The sequence below is a fragment of the Manis javanica genome, chromosome 10 (genome assembly GCF_040802235.1).
Source record: "Manis javanica isolate MJ-LG chromosome 10, MJ_LKY, whole genome shotgun sequence".
Taxonomy (NCBI): Eukaryota; Metazoa; Chordata; class Mammalia; order Pholidota; family Manidae; genus Manis; species Manis javanica.
In genome coordinates, this window is record NC_133165.1 from 99,432,102 (window position 1) to 99,453,595 (window position 21,494).

A 21,494-nucleotide genomic window follows, 5' to 3' on the forward strand; every position below is an offset into this window, starting at 1 on the left:
AGTTTTATAATGTGACGTGCTAATTTTGTGTTTGTGATGGTTTGTGATAAATCAACTTTAAGTTCAGATATTCAAAATTCTGAAGAAGACAGTATACCAAATGTATCTATTCCCCACCTTTTTCTTTCCCTGTGGACTCAAGGAGTCTCTCTTAATAACTACTACCACCTTGATACCTCATCCATTCATTTTATTCTTTCAATAAGTTTACTGAGCATCTACTATGTGCTAGGCACTGTATGACACATAATACAAAATTGAGCAATGACAACAAAACACAATTCCCATCCTCATGGGGTTTACATCTGTATTAATCAAACACACATAAAATTATGAAGGTGTTCCATGCTAAGTAGAGGCATGTGTTCATATGACAATGTAGAGAGTGGATCTTACTCTGTGACAGAAATTAAGGAATGCTTTCCTGAGGACGTGATGAATGAGCCGAAACTGAAAGACAAATAGCAATTAGCTAGAAAATTAACAGGGAAACAATTCAAGTCAAAGGAACAGCATGAAGATATTTCTACTGTGGGAGAAGCACGGTAGTTCTCACTTATTCCAGATTATTTAAAGTGCAATGAAGGTAGAACACAAAGTAACTGAAACATAAGCAGCAGTAACAATAACCTCTACTGTGTGCTTAAGATGATGTGCCAGCACTGTCTTTCATGTTTTAAGACATCAACTCTTCGGATGCTCAGAATTACCCCATTAAGTAAATAATAGCCCTGATATATGTGACTTTGAAGAACAGGGATAGGTGGGTTGCCTTGATTAAAATTGCACTTCAAAAAAGAGAGTTCTGCCTGCTGTACAGAGAATGAATGAGAGGAGGGCCAGAGCAACTGTAGGAAGACCAGTCAGGAGCCCAATGCAGCAATGTGGGCAAAAGGTGCTGATGACAGCTTAGATTAGGGAGATGGTGGGAAGTGCAGAGTAGACAGATTTGAGAGGTAAAATGACAGGACCTGGTAATGAATTGATGGGGGTGGGGAGCAGGGGACATGACACAGTTAAGGATGGGAAAGTGTCTAAGATGAGTTCCAGGTTATTAGGCTGGGAACAAAGTGATGGTGGTGCCATTCACAGAAATGGAAGATGCCTTGATGAGACTGGGGTTTACTAAAACTTGTTAAAGAGGAATTTACAACTCCTGTAGTCAAGTACTGAATAGTAATAACTACAATAAAACTCAAAAAGCAATTTCTGGTTAATTTTTCCACATGTTTTTCGCCTGCCATCACACAGAGCCATTCTCACATGGCTTAAATAAAAATAGTGCTTCATCACAACTAGTATCACATAGTGGTCTTATGATATTCTAGGATAAAATGAGAGAAGAAAAAAAGTACAAGATACCACAAAAATATTTTTGACATATATGAAACTAAAAAGCAAAACATAATTATCATTTCTTTCCTCTGGGGGTGAATCAAGAGGGCAGATCAAGATATGGCAATTTTATTTCTAATTTTTAGTCATTTAAAACCTCTGGTAAATTTATTATAGGATTATCCCTACATTTCTCATGCTGCTAAAAAGGTGGATAGGGTTAACTTAGTTCAACAAAAATGTTCCCACTATCTTTTAACTAGTTTAAATAATATACACACACATGATAGATGAACACTATTAAAAGTATATTTCATCTTTAAAAGAAAAACAGTTAAAAGACAGTAATGATTCCTCTCCCCACCTCTGTGAATTAATGACTAAGGTAAAATAAAAGCATATACTGGGATTTCAGTCAAAAGAGCAGGTTATTGTGATTTCAGTCAAGTCACTGGCTCTTTCTGAGTCTTGGAGTTTATTTAACTTATAAAATGTAAATAATACCTACCTCCCAGGTTTGTTGTGGAACTTACATGAGATATGTTTTTGGAAGTGTTTCTATGAATTTTAAATCTTTATAAAAATAGTAGTCACTGTAAATTTTTAAAAATCCAACAAAGCATACAGAATGCGCATATCCATATTATCATCCTCTCTACTGCTTCTATGATTTTCTTGAGAATGCCAAATACATCAAAGAGGCATAAGGAAAATATTCAGCTTCTATAACACGAAACAATACCATAAATTAAAATTTTATATGGAGCAAATAGGTCGATCCTGAGAAACGTTGTCAACTCTGGAAGTGAATGTCCCACCAACTTTGCTTATCTATTATAGACTGTTATTGTAGAATATGTACCTATAAATCAAAGTAATCTAAAAATATAAGCTATATACTTGAAATCTTTAATTAGAACCGTATCTGTTAATCTAAGACTCATATGTTTTAGATTAACATGGTTTATTACTGAGGTAAAATTATTAACAATTTAATGTTCTTTGCTACTTAGCTCCCAAAACAGTGTCTGTAGTTTTAAATAGCATCAAAGAAAATGGATGTTATCGAAGGGAAAAAAAGGCCTGTACTATTTTCAATAAAATCTAAATCACTCCAACACATAATTTAATTGAAACACAAAGTTTCATCCAGATACTCAGATAAAGGGATAGCTATGTCATGCCAAACAAGCACAGCACCATAACATATCATAATGTGGCTTAAGATTTTCCAGTACCTTAGAGAAAGACTAGCCTGACCTTTCATGCTGTATCTTAGATGTATTTGTTTTAAGAAAGTGGATTTTAGAATAGACTTCACTTCATTTAGTTCTATCAGAAATGTATTTCAAATCAAACTTTTATTTCATAATGCATGACTGATATTCTCTCTCATGCTGGTTTCAATCTTAATCCCTAGAAAATAGAATTTAAAATTACCAATTATTCTTACAGAAGATGTCACATAGAACTTTAGTCAAAACTAGCTTTATAAATTCAATATGTGCAAACATCTACCTAATATGATACTGTAAGAATGGTATGAAATTGTTTTATGTATATGAAAAGAAAATTCTCTGAAAACATTTCCTTCCTTAAATAGAGGAAAGATGGAGGTAAAGAAGTAACATAGTTAAAATTCATGTAGTTAACAAATGCTGCCAAATTTAGCAGGATAAATTACTCTTTTACTTCTAATAATAAATGTTTAAAGGAATGTACAAGTTTGTAAATCAGCTGGCCATATACTCTTAATATTTTTTGATTTTTGAGTTTGTGCTTTTTATTTTTACATTTGTAGCATCTTTTTGTTGAAAATTATAGCTTCAATTTAACAGTTTACCCATCATTTAAAATGATTTCTATTTCACATTTCAAGTTACTTTATAAGTTCAGTAGGGTGAAGATTTTCCAGAATTTTCAAACCCAGTACTTACATAATTTATTAATCTGATTGCACTTTACAGTAATTAAATAATTATAGATTTAAGTACATAATTTTAATAACACTTAAAATGTAAGCCTACTTTTATATTACATTAGCCCTAAAAGCATATGAATCTTTGTAAATAATAGTACATTATTAACAAATAGTGATAAATAAATTCAGCAATCTGTGAGAACACAATAGGTTTTCATTTTTCTTTAAAAAAAATGTCTATAATGTGATTATCAAAATTAGGAAATGGTATCTTTTTTTCATTAGGCATATAATTATTTTACAGTATGTATTGGCTTCCCTGTGTCATACCAGTTTAAAAGACGGTTGAGCCCCCAAATACAAAACAATCAAAAGATTGCAATGCGCGTACCTAATACTTTCTAAACTGGCTTTGGAATAGTCACTTTTCACCACATTCCATTCCATTTTACTGTCTCTTCATGACAAGGAGTCTTCCACTAATTGGTAAAATAACATTATAAATATAAACCCCCTACAGCAGAGGTTTAAAAGAATTTTTGACTGCCACGCCTGCTATTCAACTGTCATCTTCTTTATATAATGAAGTAGTGCATCTTTTTCCAAGTAAGCCTCTGCAAGAGCCGTTTTAGCTTTAGCTAACTCCTGTTTAAGAGATTCATTCTCTTCCATGAGCTGAAATGATAAAATATGGAAAATAAGAGAATTTAATGATTTTCAGAAATTATAGACTCCATAGTATCTACAGGTGTGACACTTGGAACAAGAAAAATCCCCAATGTTGATGAAGGTGTACTTAAGTTGAAAACTGCTTTGAGAAGCTATCTGGAAACACATTTTGAATACTCAAAAATATTTGTAAGTTTTGACCTAATGATTCAAAATACTGATTAACTCCTACTATCCAAACCTAACAGTGACCTTAATTTCAATTTCCCCAGGCCGCGTGGCTTTAGACACTGCTGATTTGCCCCTTGTTCCTCAACCTGTCTCCTTTTTTGCTCTATGCTACAGCTCTTTCATGTTTATCCTTCTCCACCTATGAACCTTCATCTTTTTCTCTGCTCTTTAAGAATACGTATTTTAATATCCTACTGTATTCCATGTTTGGTCATTATCCCTTATCACTTGGTTCACTCCCTCAGATAATCTCTTCTATTCCTGTGGCTCCAATTATTATATAGTATGATCCAGCATAAACTTCTCTCTTCAGTTCCAGATCCCATTCGAATATTTCATTAGACATTTGATCTAGATGGACAAGTCTTCCTTCACCTTAAGACCTAGGTTAAGTACTTTATCCTCTTAGATAGATTCCCTAACCCCTAACTATGAAGATAACACTCAAGTATTTTTCCCCAGAAAAAAATTCATTTGCACAGATACATTAAAATATATGCATTTAATTTCAGAGTTCTCAGACTTCTTTCAGTTCCAGCTCAAGGATTCTTGTGTTATGGCCCAAGCTGGGTATCACTACAATTCCCCAATCTCTAGTATAGCACCTGACACAGTATGTTGTGACCACTGGGTGCACATTCCTTTCTTTCTCACTAGACTTGAGTTTTTTAAAAGACAGGGATGTATACTGTTCAATTCTACATTTGCAGCTCAGCGCTAACACTCAACAAATCCTCTTGAACAGATGAATGACCTCATTCTGTGGTTCTATTATAGACAATTAAAATTCTGCTCGACATTTTATTTATTTATAATGGCAAAACAAGAAGCAACTCAAATGTTAACAAATGTTAAAAGGAATGTTTAGAAATGACAGTTTATCCACATCCATATATTCTTCCATTAAAAATATGAAGCGTATGTAGCAGTATGAGAAAATATTTGTTAAACAATAAGTAGAAGGAAAATATAGCATAAACATAAGAGAATAATAATTATTTAGAAAAATTATGGAAATGGGACTGAGAGGAAAGATTTAAAAAATACTGATAACACTACAGGAGGCTAGACTATATTAAGGTTGTTTTAAAATATTTTCCCAATGTCCTGAAATGTTATAATACTTTTGCAACTTGAAAATAAGCCAACAAAATGAATATATCCTGCAGGAAGTCTTCTTAGATTCCAGAAACTGGCCATCTCCCACAGTTATTACTCTGTCTTTCCACTGGACTGTAACCTCCCTGAAGGCTGGGGATGTCCCCTATCTTGCTCAACACTATACCCACAGCATCTAACATAATGCCTGGGCACATAAAAGGCACTCAATAAATATAATTTAAATAGATAAATAATGCTTTAACTACTAAGTGTCTAATACTTATTTTAATTGCTGAAACTGCATGAGAATGAATTAATTCCCCATTACCTGTTCCCTGGTAAAGTCAAAGGAGTCCTCAGGAAAGTTAACTGACTGTGAAGGCCAAAGAATCTCTGGACTTGTCTGAGTAGCTTGAGTGACACTGTGTTGTTTCTTCCCATCATACTTTTCACTGGTGAGCAGCACTGAATCACGTTTGACATATTCTTTCAAATCATTTCCAGTGTTAAGCACCTGAGAATCTGAACAAATAAAATGCTTAGATAACATTTCCAAATACTTGAAAAATCTTAAGTTCTACTCTGAAACACTAACTTAAAAATGAATCTATGTCTACTAGTATGAAGATGTTATTATGAAATAGAAAAACAATAGAGGACATCTATAAAGCCAAAACCTGGCCAACAGACACATGAAAAGATGCTTGACATCACTAATCATCAAGGAAATAAATGCAAATCAACTTCCAATTATAAAATAAATAACAGCACAGGGAATATGTCAATAATATTGCAATATCTTTTTTTTGTATCATTAATCTACAATTACATGAGGAACATGATGTTTACTAGACTCCCCCCATCACCAAGCCCCCCCAACATACCCTGTTACAGTCACTGTCCATCAGTGTAGTAAGATGCTATAGAATCACTACTTGTCTTCTCTGTGTTATACAATGCAATATCTTTTTGTGTTGACAGTTGATAACTACACTTATTGTGGTGAGCATTTAGTAACGTATATAATTGTTGAATCACTATGTTGTACAACTGACACCAATATAATATTGTATATTATCAACTGTACTTCTAAAAAATAGAAAAGGGAACACAGAGAGACTGGCGATATATGCACACATACATTCCTCATAAATACCAATGATTCAGAGACATACACAGACATTGGAAGGGTGAAGTAAGGAAGGAAGGAAAAAAGGAAGGACAAATGAATGAATAACTAAATAAAGCAAGAGTCTTGTTCACTGAAAAGATAGTATCAATGTAACTTCAGATTTACAAAAAAAAATGAAAAATTGCTAGAAAAAGAGATGAAAAAGGAGACATCACTATTAAACTTACAGAAATACAAATGGTTAAAAATACTATGAACAACTGTATGCTAATAAATTAGATAACTCACATGAAACAAAAATTTGCAGAAGACACAAACTACCAAAACAACTAAAGAAGAAATAGACAATGAGAGTAAATGTATAGCAGGTAAGAGACTGAGCCAGTAATCAAAAAACCTAGGCACAAAGAAAATCCCAGGTCCAGAGGGCTTCAGTTGTGAATTCTTCCAAACATTTAAAGAATTAATAACAAAAAATAGATGAGGAGCATTTCTCAAAGCCAGTATTACTATGATTCTAAAACCAAAGAAACCACAATAAAACAAAACTAAAATCTCTATGCTTATGAACATGAGCACAAAAATCCTCAACAAAATGCTAGCAAACTGAATCCAGCAATATATAAAAATTCTTACACATCATGTCCAAGTAGGATTTACCCCAGAAATGTTAGTTGATTTTTAAATCAACTAATGTAATAGACCATATAGATACAATAAAATAAAACAAATACCACATGATCATCTCAGCAGATGGAGAAAAAAACACCTGATAAAATCAAATGCTTTCTCTGAACTAGTGGTTACCAAAGGGGAGGGGTGTGGGAGGGCAGGTGGGGAGAGAGGGAGAAGGGGACTGAGGGGTATTGTGTTTAGTACCCATGGTGTGGGGGATCATGGGAGAACAGTGTATCACAGAGAAGGCACAGAGTGGAGCTCTGGCATCTTGCTGCACTGACGGACAGTGACTGCATTGGGGTATGGGTGGGGACTTGATAATATGGGTAAATGTAGTAACCACATTGTTTTTTCATGTGAAACCTTCATAAGAGTGTATATCAATCATACCTTAATAAAAAATTTTAAAAAAACAAAACCAAAAAATGAGCATTTATAAGTCATACAGGGAGCACATAATTTTGTTTTTTCTATTTTTTATGCACATATTCATTTTAATAAATTTATAAAATTCAAATACATAAAGAAGATTTAAAATATTAAACTTTTCACCCAAAACTGTTATGTAAGAACATTTTGATGTGCAATAAATATTTGGTGACCTCAAAAATAAACAAATAAATAAATAAATAATCAAATGCTTTCTCATGATAAAAAAACCTCAGCAAACTCCTCTGATAAAGGACATCTACAAAAAACCCACAGTTAATATCATAATTAATGGTAAAAGACTGGATGCTTTTCCCTTAAGATCAGATATAAGATAAAGATATTTACTCTCACCACTTTTATTCAGCACTGCCATAAAGTCTCTAGAGAAGGTAATCAGGCAAGAAAAATACATAAAAGTCATCCAGATTAGAAAGGAAGAAGTTAAACCATCTCTGTTCACAGATGACAAGATCTTGTATATAGAAAAAAACTGAAGAATCCAACAAAAAACTCTTAGAACCAAGGATGAATTCAGCAATGTTGCAGGGTATAAGGTCAATATACAAAAATCAACTGTAGTCTAAACACTTGTAATGAACAATCAAAAAATGAAATTAAGAATAATAAAGTTAAGAGGACTCACACTTCCTGATTTCAAACTGTACTCCAAAGCAAGCTGATAACCAAGAGAGCATTCTACTCACACAAGGATACATAGATAAATGGAATAGAATTGAGAGTCCAGAAATAAACCCATGTGTTCCTGGTTCTTACCCACACACCAAATAAAAAAATTAACTCAAATGGATCAAACACCTATATTTAAGAACAATTCTACAAAACTCTTAAAACATGGGGTAAATCTTCATGACTTTAGATCTGGCAATGGATTTTAGATATGACATCAAAAGCACGAAAGAAACAAAAGTGACAAAAGCAAAAACAGATAAGCTATACTCCATTTCAACAGAAAAAAATTTATGCTTCAAAGGACTCTATCGAAAATATAAAAGACACCCCACAGAAGAAAATATTTTCAAATCATATATTTAATAAGGGACTTATTTCTACAATATACAAAGAATTCTTACAACTCAACAATAAAAAGACAGCCCATTCAAAAAATAGGCAAAGGATGTGAATGGGCATTTCTCCAAACATATACAAATGGCTAATAAAGATATGAAAATATGCCTGACATCATTAGCCATTAGGGAAGTGTAGATCAAAAACTTAAGTGATATACCACTTCATACCCACTAGGATGCCTATAATCAAAAAGTCAGTTAATAAAAATGCTGACAAAGATGTAGAGTTGGAACCCTCATACATGGCTAATGATAAAAATGTAGAACGGTGCAGCCACTTTGAAAAACAGTCCAGCAGTTCCTTAAATGGTTAAACATAGAGTTACCATATATCCCAGTTATTCCACTATTATATATCCAAGAGAAATGAAAACTTATACATGAATGTGAGAGCAGTATAACCCATAAGAGCCATAATAATGAAAATACCACTGACTAAAAGTAGAAAGAACCCAAATGTCCACCAGGTGATGAATGGATAAATAAAATATAGTGTTGGCCACAGAATGAAAAATTACTTCACCATACAAAGGAAATGAAGTACTGATACATGTAACAACATGAATGAACCTCAAAAATATTATACTAAGTTAAAGAAGCTAGTCACAAAAGACCATATATTGTATGATTCCACTTATATGAAATGTCCAAAATAGGCAAATCCATAGAGATAGAAAGTAAATGAAAAGTTGCTTAAGGCTGGGAAAACAATGAGAAGAGACTGCTAGTAGGTATGGGAGTTTTTGAGGGGGATGAAAATTATCTAAAACTGTGGACATGGTTGTACCATTTGTAAGCATACTAAATATCACTGTATTGTATAAATTAATTGGGTGAATGGTATGGTATATGCATTAAATCTCAAAAATGCCTTTATCAAATAATAATTATAAAAAACAAGTCAGAATATCTTTCACATCAACACACATGTATTTTACTTCTTGGCTCTCACAGTCAGAGCACTTTAGGTTGCAAGTGAACAGAAGCCCAACTCAAATTTGTTTTTAAAAAAGGAAATGTACCTTTCTGTAACAGGGAAGTCCAGGTGATGGTATTTTAGGCATGGTTGGACACTGTGATTCTTATGATGCCTTCAGGAGTGTCCTTTTAGGAATCTGACTCTATTTTTCAGGTCCCTTTTCTTTTCCTCTGTGTTGGCTTAATCATGTGACAGTGGAGGTAGCCAGTGGTGACCCAAATAAGTTTTATAGCCTGTCACCCCTCCTCTGTGTCCTTATCAACTCACAAAAAGGATACAATACTTGGGTCACAGCTAACTCATGTACGAGTCACTGTGTCACAGGGCTGGAATCTCTTGATTGATCAAGCTGGGTCCTATTCCCACTTGCGATAGGGTCAATGATTGCCAGGTCCACACAAATCATATGGGAGAATGGCAGGTCACCAAATCAAATTACATTGAGTAGACAAAAGACTGGTATCTGCTCAATATAGTTTTCCCCCTTAAAATGATTCTCAGGAGTGGATAGGTAAATCAAAGAATAAAAATATTTTTAAAGCTTTTGTTCATATTGCCAAATTACCCTCAATGATGGTTCTATCAATTTCACCCCTATACTGTATATATAAAATGTAATAGTTCTATCTACATGTGTAAGTGCCATCATGTTGAGTTTTGGTCTATTCCTGACTTCACTTTATTTAACTGATCTCAAACCAGACATTACTTTTTATGATACTGTTTTGTAACAATTATGCTTTAGTAATATAACTGGAAGACAACTACAAAAACTGCTGTATTGGTTCAGATTAGCATACCACTCAGCTTGGTACTGTTAAGAGAAACCCTGAAGTACTGCATCATGGGAAAGCCAAGTTTTCCCTTCTTACAACCTCAAAAAAACTAGTAACACCCCCAAAGTACTGCTTGATTAATGATTTATAACATACTTAAGTTTTCAAACTTTTAAAAGAGCAAAAATCTTCTTCTAAATGAAATCTGACGTAAGAGTGCTAATAAGAACTACAAGTAAAAGCCGAGTAACACTGACTGTAGTGAGGATAACAGAGGACCCGTGACCCATTCTATTGAGAGTCTTACTGCTCAGGAGATCTTAAGAATAATGAAAACAACACTAACCAACCACTTCTGAAACCCATTTTCTTTCAATCATTGGGAGGTAGGATGAAGAGAGGAAAGAGGAGAGGGAGAAAAGGGAAGAAGAAATATAGGGAAAGGGAAAGCAGGAATGAGATACCAGAGAAGGAAGGAGAGAGAGATGGGGAGTGGAAGAAAGGGAGGGAGGAATGGATGAAAGGAAGAGGGGTGTACAGATAAGGGGATGCACAGAGGAAAGATTAGGGAAAAGTAAGGTGGAGGACAGGTACAGGGAGAGAGAAGGGCAGGAACAGGAAGAGTCAGGAAGAAGGTAAAAAGATGGGAAAGACTTGGAGAGGGATGGGAAGGAACAGAACCTGTGAACAATAGGGGTAACCGGAGTCTCTTAGTACAGAAAGACTTCTTTTCTTTTATTTACTTTAAAAGAGCTACTTTCAAGTATAGACAGCACAGAGAAGACAAGTAGTGACTCTATAGCATCTTACTACACTAATGGACAGTGACTGCAATGGGGTCGGTGGGGGGAACTTGCTAATATGGGTGAATATTGTAACCAACATACTGCTCATGTGAAACCTTCTTAAGACTGTATATCAATGATACCTTAATTTAAAAAAAAAGAGCTGCCTTCAAGTTTTGGGACAAAATTTGATGAACAAATTCATGCCTCCTCGTGGATGAAATGTGTAGCATCTCACGGCAACATACACTTTTTCCCTAGTGCACATTCTGCCACTTGACTTCTAGCTCTTTGATCTTGAACAAGTCATTCAGTTTCTTCATTTGCAAAACGAAGGTGATGAGAATACTTGCCTGAATTATCTCAAAGGCTTATGGTAAGGATGAAATGAGTTAATATTTAATGTAAAAGAACTTTATAAACTGGAAAGCATTACTGAAACATTGTTATTAGTACCCCAGTAGGTGCTCTACAAATATCTGACTTTAAATATAGGCTCATTAATAGTTATGTGTATCCCGATAGAAGATTTGTATTAATTTTAATTCTCTGGTCATATAGATACCTTTCACAGTTCAGGTTTTATACCTTTCTTTGGGCTTAGTAATCAAAAAAATCTTCCTACATTCCCAGTTAGGAAGCACTATGGTAGTAATTCTACGGGTATGTATAGCAAACAGTAACTTTTCACAGCCATTTAAATATACAGTGTCCCTCACTGTATTCTGGTACAGTCTACTGGGAACTAGTCCCTCCCTCACAACCCTTTTGGCTGAGACTCGATGACATCATGGCCAGTGTTCTACAGGGGAGTAGCCAAGTTCTGGGTGTGTTGGGTGGGAAAAATGCAGACAGCCAGTACACTCATACAAAAGTAATTAACAACAGATGGCACAGTATATATACACACAATACACAGACACAGACACACACCAAACATTTTCTCTTATTTGTAGTCTCATTTATAGTCACCTAATTAGCCATGTTTCACTGGAGCAAGAAAGAAATTGCAGTGTACCTTTGTAATTTTCTAAATAACCTGACATTTTCCTTTAAAGTCTTTACTGAAAAACTGGTATTTTTTTAAGACATTCCCAAGAAGTGTGAAGTACTATAATAAGCAGCAAAAAAGGTATAAAACACCTGTTCCTTCATTACAGACTTTACTTAATCATATCCAGAGCACCTGTAAGAATACTTTAGAATACATTAGAACAGGAAGGAGTGAAGAAAATACTAGGTAAGCTGCCACTACCACAGCAACAAACACCTACAACTAGTTTTTGAAAGCTACTAACTAGATTACTTTGAATGTCCCTGCTTGCTACATAACTCTGCTTCAAGGAGGAAGAAAACTGCATACCCTGAAATTTCTTAAAAGAGCTTTTTGAGAAAGTTTGGCCATTTGGATCATTCCCCCAAAGCCCTTCTAAATGCTAAGCAAATAAAATTGTTATATATTGGTTTGTCATGACTGATGTATTAAAGTCATATTTATGCATATATTATTACACAAGCTGTGTGTTACATTAGACTACATATTACAATGCATACTTCATATATTAAAGACCCTAAAGCAATTAACATCCACATCATAAGATAAAAATCTGTTTTGTGACACTGCTTTCAAGAATACATTGAAATAAGAATACAACTTCGCAGATTCAGAAAGACATATGCACCCCTATGTTTATTGCAGCACTACTGACAATAGTCAAGATATGGAAGCAACCTAAGAGTCCATCAGAAGATGAATGCATAAAGAAGATGTGGTACATATACACAATGGAATACTATTCAGCCATAAGAAAGAAACAAATCCTACCATTTGCAACAACATGGATGGAGCTGGAGGACATTATGCTCAGTGAAATAAGCTAGGAAGAGAAAGACAAGTGCAAAATGATTTCCCTCATTTGTGGAGTATAACAAGGAAGCAAAACTGAAGGAACAAAATAGCAGCAGACTCACAGACTCCAAGAAAGGACTAGCAGTTACCAAAGGGGAGGGGTGTGGGAGGGTGGGAGAAGGGGATTGAGGGGTAATATGTTTAGTACTCATGGTGTGGGGAGTCACGGGGAAAACAGTGTAGCACAGAGAAGGCAACAGTGAATCTGTGGCATCTTCCTACACTGATGGACTGTGACTGCACTGGGGTATGGGTGGGGACTTGATAATATGGGTAAATGTAGTAACCACATTGTTTTTTCATGTGAAACCTTCATAAGAGTGTATATTAATAATACCTTAATAAAAAAATTTTTAAAAAAGAATACATTGAAATGATACATGACACTGTATATAACAAAGTATACTGGTTTATGCTTAAAATATGTCTTTCCCATCCCAATGGAAAACTACTTTAAAGTACCTTGATTTTGTACAATGCTAATATCCTGAATAGCCCAACATACTTTTCCATCAGCCCAATGAGCTATCGAAGGATACATCTACAACATGTAAGAGCTGCTGCTTAAATACTGAATTTTGATGCCCTTTAAAAAAATCTAGCATATGCCTTTTCCTCTAACATTTCATCACTACCTAAACTGCTTTGCTGAAAAGATCCATGTGTCACTGTAAAGGTGTGAAATAAGAATAGTTTTACAATGTAAAACATTTAATAAGGATCAGCTTTTAGTTTTCAAAAAGGTTAAGAAATGAGGTGTATAAATATATGAGACATGTGGGGCAGAGCCAAGACGGCGGCGTGAGTAGGACAGTGGGAATCTCCTCCCAAAAACATAAGTATTTTTGAAAATACAACAAATACAACTAATCCTAAAAGAGAGACCAGAAGACACAGGACAACAGCCAGACCACATCCACACCTGCAAAAGCCCAGCGCCTGGTGAAAGGGGTAAGACACAAGCCTCGGCCCGGCGGGACCCAAGCGCCCCTCACCCCAGCTCCCGGCGGGAGGAGAGGAGTCGGAGTGGGGAGGGAGAGGGAGCCCAGGACTGCTAATCACCCAGCCCTAGCCATCCACACCAGAGCACAGACACAGTGCATGCGTGGGGTGCTGGAAACTAGGGAAACAGGGCACCAAGACCTCTGAGCGGGTCCCGAAGCCGATGGCCCTGTGACAAAGAAAAGCGAGTGCTTTTTGGAAGTCTTAAAGGGACAGGGATGCCACAGCTGGATGGAAACATCCCAGGTCACAGTCCAACAGCTGGAAATTCCAGGGCAATCCGGGCGCACTAACCCCCTGGGCAATAGCTCGGAGACCCCTCACAGAGGTAAACTGCCAAACAGCCCCCTTCCATTACCCCTCCCGGGGCCCTGCCATAGCAGATTAGCAGCCTGAGGCTGGCCACACCCTCAGCAAGGGAGCTTCCTCCATACCAGCCAGGCAAGATACAAAGACCCAGTCTACACGCAATTGCCCAACACAAGCCACTAGGGGTCGCAGTTGTCCCAGTAAAGAAAGTCCAGGAGCCAAGTGGAAAGCTGATAGAAACGTCAATAGCACTCCATTGCACATATCAACATGAAAAGGCAAAAAAATTTGATCCAGACAAGACTAACCCAGCTACATCTTCCCCTGAGAAGGAACCTGGGGAGATAGATTTAACCAGTTTTCCTGAAAAGAATTCAAAACAAAAGTCATAACCATGCTGATGGACTTGTAGAGAAATATGTAAGAACTAAGAAAGGAGAATACAGAAATAAAAGAAGCTCTGGAAGGACTTCAAAACAGAATGGATGAGATGCAAGAGACCATTAATGGACTAGAAAACAGAGAACAGAAATGCAGAGAAGCTTATGCAGAGAGATAAAAAGATCTCCAGGAATGAAAGAATTCTAAGAGAGCAGAGTAACCAACTGAAATGGAACAATATCCGCATTATAGGGGTACCAGAAGAAGAAGAGAGAGAAAAAGGGATAGAAAGTGCCTCTGAAGAAATAATTGCTGAAAACTTCCCCAAACTAGGGGAGGAAATGGCGTCTCAGACCACAGAGGTACACAGAACTCCCATGACAAGGGATCCAAGGAGGGCCACACCAAGATACATAATAATTAAAATGGCAAAGATCAAAGACGAGGACAAAGTATTAAAGGCAGCCAGAGAGAAAAAAAAGGTCACTTACAAAGGAAAACCCATCAGGCTATCATCAGACTACTCAACAGAAACCCTACAGGCCAGAAGAGAATGGCATGATATACTTAATGCAATGAAACAGAAGGGCCTCGAACCAAGACTACTGTATCCAGCATGATTATCATTTAAATATGAAGGAGGGATTAAACAATTCCCAGACAAGCAAAAGTTGAGGGAATTTGCCTCCCACAAACAACCTCTTCAGGGCATCCTACAGGGACTGCTCTAGATGGGAGCACTCCTAAAAAGAGCACAGAACAAAACACCCAACATATGAAGAAGGGAGAAGGAGGAATAAGAAGGGAGAGAAATAAAGAATCATCAGTCCGTGTTTATAATAGCTCAACAAGCGAGGTAAGTTAGACAGTAAGATAGTAAAGAAGCTAACCTGGAACCTTTGGTAACCACAAACTTAAAGCCTGCAATGGCAATAAGTACATACCTTTCAATAATCACCCTAAATGTAAATGAACTGAATGCACCAATCAAAAGACACAGAGTAATAGAATGGATAAAAAAGCAAGATCCATCCATATGCTGCTTACAAGAGACTCACCTCAAACCCAAAGACATGCACAGACTTAAAGTCAAGGGATGGAAAAACATATTTCATGCAAACAACAGAGAGAAAAAAGCAGGTGTTGCAAGACTAGTATCAGACAAAACAGACTTCAAAATAAAGAAAGTAACAACAGATAAAGAAGGACATTACATAATGATAGAGGGCTCAGTCCAACAAGAGGATATAACCATTATAAATATAAATGCACCCAATACAGGAGCACCAACATACGTGAAACAAATACTAACAGAACTAAAGGAGGAAATAGAATGCAATGCATTCATTCTGGGAGACTTCTACACACCACTCACTCCAAAGGACAGATCCACCAGACAGAAAATAAGTAAGGACACAGAGGCACTGAACAACACACTAGAACAGATGGACCTAATAGACATCTACAGAACTCTACATCCAAAAGCAACAGGATACACATTCTTCTCAAGTGCACATGGAACATTCTCCAGAATAGACCACATACTAGGCCACAAAAAGAGCCTCAGTAAATTCCAAAAGACTGAAATCCTACCAACCAACTTTTCAGACCACAAAAGCATAAAACTAGAAATAAATTGTACAAAGAAAGCAAAAAGGCTCACAAACACATGGAGGCTTAACAACATGCTCCTAAATAATCAATGGATCAATGACCAAACCAAAATGGAGATCCAGCAATATATGGAAACAAACAACAACAACAACACAAAGCCCCAACTACTATGGCATACAGCAAAAACAGTCTTAAGAGGAAAGTATATAGCGATCCAGGCGCACATGAAGAAGGAAGAACAATCCCAAATGAATAGTCTAACATCACAATTATTGAAACTGGAAAAAGAAGAACAAATGAGGCCTAAAGTCAGCAGAAGGAGGGACATAATAAGGATCAGAGAAGAAATAAATAAAATTGAAAAGAATAAAACAATAGTAAAAATCAATTAAACCAAGAGCTGGGTCTTCGAGAAAATAAACAAAATAGATAAGCCTCTAGCCAGACTTATTAAGAGGAAAAAAGAGTCAACACAAATCAACAGAATCAGAAATGAGAAAGGAAAAATCATGAGGGACCCCACAGAAATACAAAGAATTATTAGAGAGTACTATGAAAACCTATATGCTAACAAGCTGGGAAACCTAGGAGAAATGGACAACTTCCTAGAAAAATACAACCTTCCAAGACTGACGCAGAAAAAAACAGAAAATCTAAACAGACCAATTACCAGCAACGAAATTGAAGCAGTAATCAAAAAACTACCCAAGAACAAAGCCCCCGGGCCACATGGATTTACCTCGGAATTTTATCAGACATACATAGAAGACATTATACCCATTCTCCTTAAAGTTTTCCAAAAAATAGAAGAGGAGGGAATACTCCCAAACTCATTCTATGAAGCCAACATCACCCTAATACCAAAACCAGGCAAAGACCCCACCATAAAAGAAAACTATAGACCAATATCCCTGATGAACGCAGATGCAAAAATACTCAACAAAATATTAGCAAACCAAATTCAACAGTATATCAAAAGGATTATGCACCATGACCAAGTGGGATTCATCCCAGGGATGCAAGGATGGTACAACATTCGAAAATCCATCAACATTATCCACCACATCAACAAAAAGAAAGACAAAAACCACGTGATCATCTCCATAGATGCTGAAAAAGCATTTGACAAAATTCAACATCCATTCATGATAAAAACTCTCAGCAAAATGGGAATAGAGGGCAAGTACCTCAACATAATAAAGGCCATATATGATAAACCCACAGCCAACATCATACTGAACAGTGAAAAGCTAAAAGCTTTTCCTCTGCGATTGGGAAGAAGACAGGGATGCCCACTATCCCCACTGCTACTCAACATAGTACTGGAGGTCCTAGCCATGGCAATTAGACAAAACAAAGAAATACAAGGAATCCAGACTGGTAAAGAAGAAGTTAAACTGTCACTATTTGCAGATGACATGATATTGTACATAAAAAAACCCTAAAGACTCCACTCCGAAACTACTAGAGCTAATATCGGAATTCAGCAAAGTTGCAGGATACAAAATTAACACACAGAAATCTGTGGCTTTCCTCTACACTAACAATAAACTAACAGAAAGATAAGTCAGGAAGACAATTCCATTCACAACAGCATCAAAAAGAATAAAATACCTAGGAATAAACCTAACCAAGGAAGTGAAAGACCTATACCCTGAAAACTGTAAGACACTCTTAAGAGAAATTAAAGAGGACACTAGCAAATAGAAACTCATCCCATGCTCCTGGCTAGGAAGAATTAATATCGTCAAAATGGCCATCCTGCCCAAAGCAATATACAGATTTGATGCAATCCCTATCAAATTACCAACAGCTTTCTTCAATGAACTGGAACAAATAGTTCAAAAATTCATATGGAAACACCGAAAACCCCGAATAGCTAAAGCAATCCTGAGAAGGAAGAATAAAGTGGGGGGTATCTCACTCCCCAACTTCAAGCTCTACTACAAAGCCACAGTAATCAAGACAATTTGGTACTGGCACAAGAACAGAGCCACAGACCAGTGGAACAGAATAGAGACTCAAAACATTAACCCAAACATATATGGTCAACCAATATTCGATAAAGGGGCCACGGACATACAATGGGGAAATGACAGTCTCTTCAACAGATGGTGCTGGCAAAACAGGACAGCTACATGTAAGAGAATGAAACTGGATCACTGTCTAACCCCATACACAAAAGTAAATTCAAAATGGATCAAAGACCTGAATGTAAGTCATGAAACCATAAAACTCTTAGAAAAAAACATAGGTAAAAATCTCATGGACATAAACATGAGTGACCTCTTCTTGAACATATCTCCCCGGGCAAGGGGAAACAAACACAAAAAATGAACAAATGGGACTATATCAAGCTGAAAAGCTTCTGTACAGCAAAGGACACCATCAATAGAACAAAAAGGTATCCTTCAGTATGGGAGAATATATTCGAAAATGACAGATCCGATAAAGGGTTGACATCCAAAATATATAAAGAGCTCACACACCTCAACAAACAAAAAGCAAATAATCCAATTAAAAAATGGGCAGAGGAGCTGAATAGACAGTTCTCTAAAGAAGAAATTCAGATGGCCAACAGACACATGAAAAGATGCTCCACATCGCTTGTCATCAGAGATATGCAAATTAAAACCACAATGAGATGTCATCTCACACCAGTAAGGATGGCTACCATCCAAAAGACAGACAAACAAATGTTGGTGAGGTTGTGGAGAAAGGAGAACCCTCCTACACTGCTGGTGGGAATGTAAATTAGTTCAACCATTGTGAAAAGCAGTATGGAGGTTCCTCAAAATGCTCAAAATAGAAATACCATTTGACCCACGAATTCCACTTCTAGGAATTTACCCTAAGAATGCAGCACTCCAGTTTGAAAAAGACAGATGCACCCCTATGTTTATCGCTGCACTATTTATAATAGCCAAGATATGTAAGCAACCCAAATGTCCATCAGTAGATGATTGGATAAAGAAGATGTGGTACATATACACAATGGAATATTATTCAGCCATAAGAAAAAAACAAATCCTACCATTTGCAACAACATGGATGGAGCTAGAGGGTATTATGATCAGTGAAATAAGCCAAGTGGAGAAAGACAAGTACCAATGATCTCACTCATATTTGGAGTATAAGAACAAAAGAAAACTGAAGGAACAAAACAGCAATAGAAGCACAGAACCCAAGAATGGACTAATAGTTACCAAAGGGAAAGGGACTGGGGAGGACGGGTGGGAAGGGAGGGATAAGGGCAGGAAGAAAGGGGGCATTACAATTAGCATGTATAGTGTTGGGGGGGGCACAGGAAGGGCTGTGCAACACAGAGAAGACAAGTAGTGATTCTACAGCATCTTACTATGTTGAAGGACAGTGACTGTGAACTTGGTGACAAGTAGTGATTTTACATCATCTTACTATGTTGATGGACAGTGACTGTGACCGGGCATCTGGGGGGTACTTGGTGAAGGGGGGAGCCTAGTAAACATAATGTCCTTCATGTAACTGTAGATTAATGATACCAAAATAAAAAAATATATATGAGACATGCCATAATGAAAAAATAAAAACAGATATTATCTTGCCTTGTTTAGGGTAGACTGGTTAATTTAGATGTGATTTTTTAAGACCACTCAACTTTAAAGTAAATATTAACAATTTCCATACTGAAATGATCTTCACGCAAAGAAATACTCTTTGCTGGACCTGTGATTTACTTCTGCCTTTAGATACTACATTAAAATACAGTTCAAAATTGGTAAAATATGTACTTGACTATCTGTAAAATATAGATGAGAAATCTAGGGGAAAATACTGGGGAAGAAATTTCAAAGCACCTTAATTTTTAAATTAGTTTTTACTCATTAAACTGATGTTTAATTTTGTGAGTGTTTCTCCAATATGCAAGTAGGTATTTTTCTTCAGATAGTATAAACTTCTCACTTAAAACAGTATTTTTTTCTTTATCAAATAGTAATTATTTAGCAAGTCAGGTTCTACATTTAAAGATGTGAAAAATACCAAGAAAAATGACCTAGAATGACTATAATAGCATTTTAAAGCAGAGAAGCCTGTTAGAAATAATCTAATCTCACCCTAGGTCAGACCAAGTATTTTATTTTCTGGTATACTTTGTGAGTTTTATTACACTGAAATCAGACAAATGAGTGGCATGAATTCTGTTTTGGAATCTGTTTGAATTTTCTTTGAGACTCAATAAATAGAAGTTTCATGGATACGAGAAACTTGTTTTTTTAATCCAAATATGTATATTTATTATGTGTGTACATATATGCATATATATATATATACATGTGTATAAAATTAAAGTTGTTAAACATGCTAATTCAAATTCTCCAAAATCAATTTTTTTAGTTTTTTAAAGAATTTTTAAGTATCTTTTGAAAGGCCATGTTTCTCAGTATAATTGTAGTATCTCAATGTATCTCCTACTAGATGACTCCCCACCCTAACCATACACCTCAGCATTTTTAAAGATTCCTTTTCCTTAGACTTTTTACCCTATTCTTATGGCCCAAGATAGTCCCTGCACACTGAACTGTGTTTTGCCAGAGCTACAGACCTTGAAGCTCCTTTGCCTCTATTTTTCTTTCACTCTTTCCATGTTGTCTTTCTTGATGATTGTCTCAATATTCTAAACATACTTTTTTAAACACCACACCCCCTCCCTTTAGAATACCCTTTGTTCAGTCTTCTATGTGCTGTCCAAAACTGCAGCCATTAGCAACATGTGGCTATTTAAATTTAAAGTAAGTATTGAATAAAATTTAAAATTCAGTTGTATAGCCACATTTCAAGTACTCAACAGCCACGTCATCAGAGATTACCGAACATTTCCATGACAGCAGGAAGTTCTTTTGGACATGGTCCTAGTCAGCTATTTAACCTTCAGCTGTGTCCATTCTGTTTTCAGACTGTGTTTATTCACCGAGTCATTCAACAAGTATTGTTTTGAATGTTTACTAGGTAACAGTGTTTTCGGAGACAGGGATAGCTGTGCACCAAATGAATTCCTGTTCTCACGCAATTTACATTCTAGTTAACAAGTAAACAAGAAAGAATATAGGATATCTAAAGATAAAGTAAGTGCCTACTGAGAACAATAAATCAGGTTTAGGGAGAAAGGAAGCTA

The 21,494-nt window shown here is 36.0% G+C and overlaps 1 protein-coding gene across 5 annotated transcripts in view; it reads right to left on the reverse strand.

Annotated features, from left to right (window-relative positions):
* Positions 1 to 290: 290 nt before the first annotated feature.
* Positions 291 to 21,494, reverse strand: part of BLTP3B (bridge-like lipid transfer protein family member 3B) — a 124,837-nt gene continuing 103,633 nt past the window's right edge. For all 5 annotated transcript variants that reach the window (XM_073213684.1, XM_037023000.2, XM_037023003.2 and 2 more), the window contains 2 exons: positions 5,586 to 5,779; positions 291 to 3,931 (listed from right to left, as the gene is read on the reverse strand). In XM_073213684.1, coding sequence (XP_073069785.1) covers positions 3,812 to 3,931; positions 5,586 to 5,779 — 314 coding nt within the window. In that variant the 3' untranslated portion in view covers positions 291 to 3,811. The remainder of the gene's footprint in view (positions 3,932 to 5,585; positions 5,780 to 21,494) is intronic.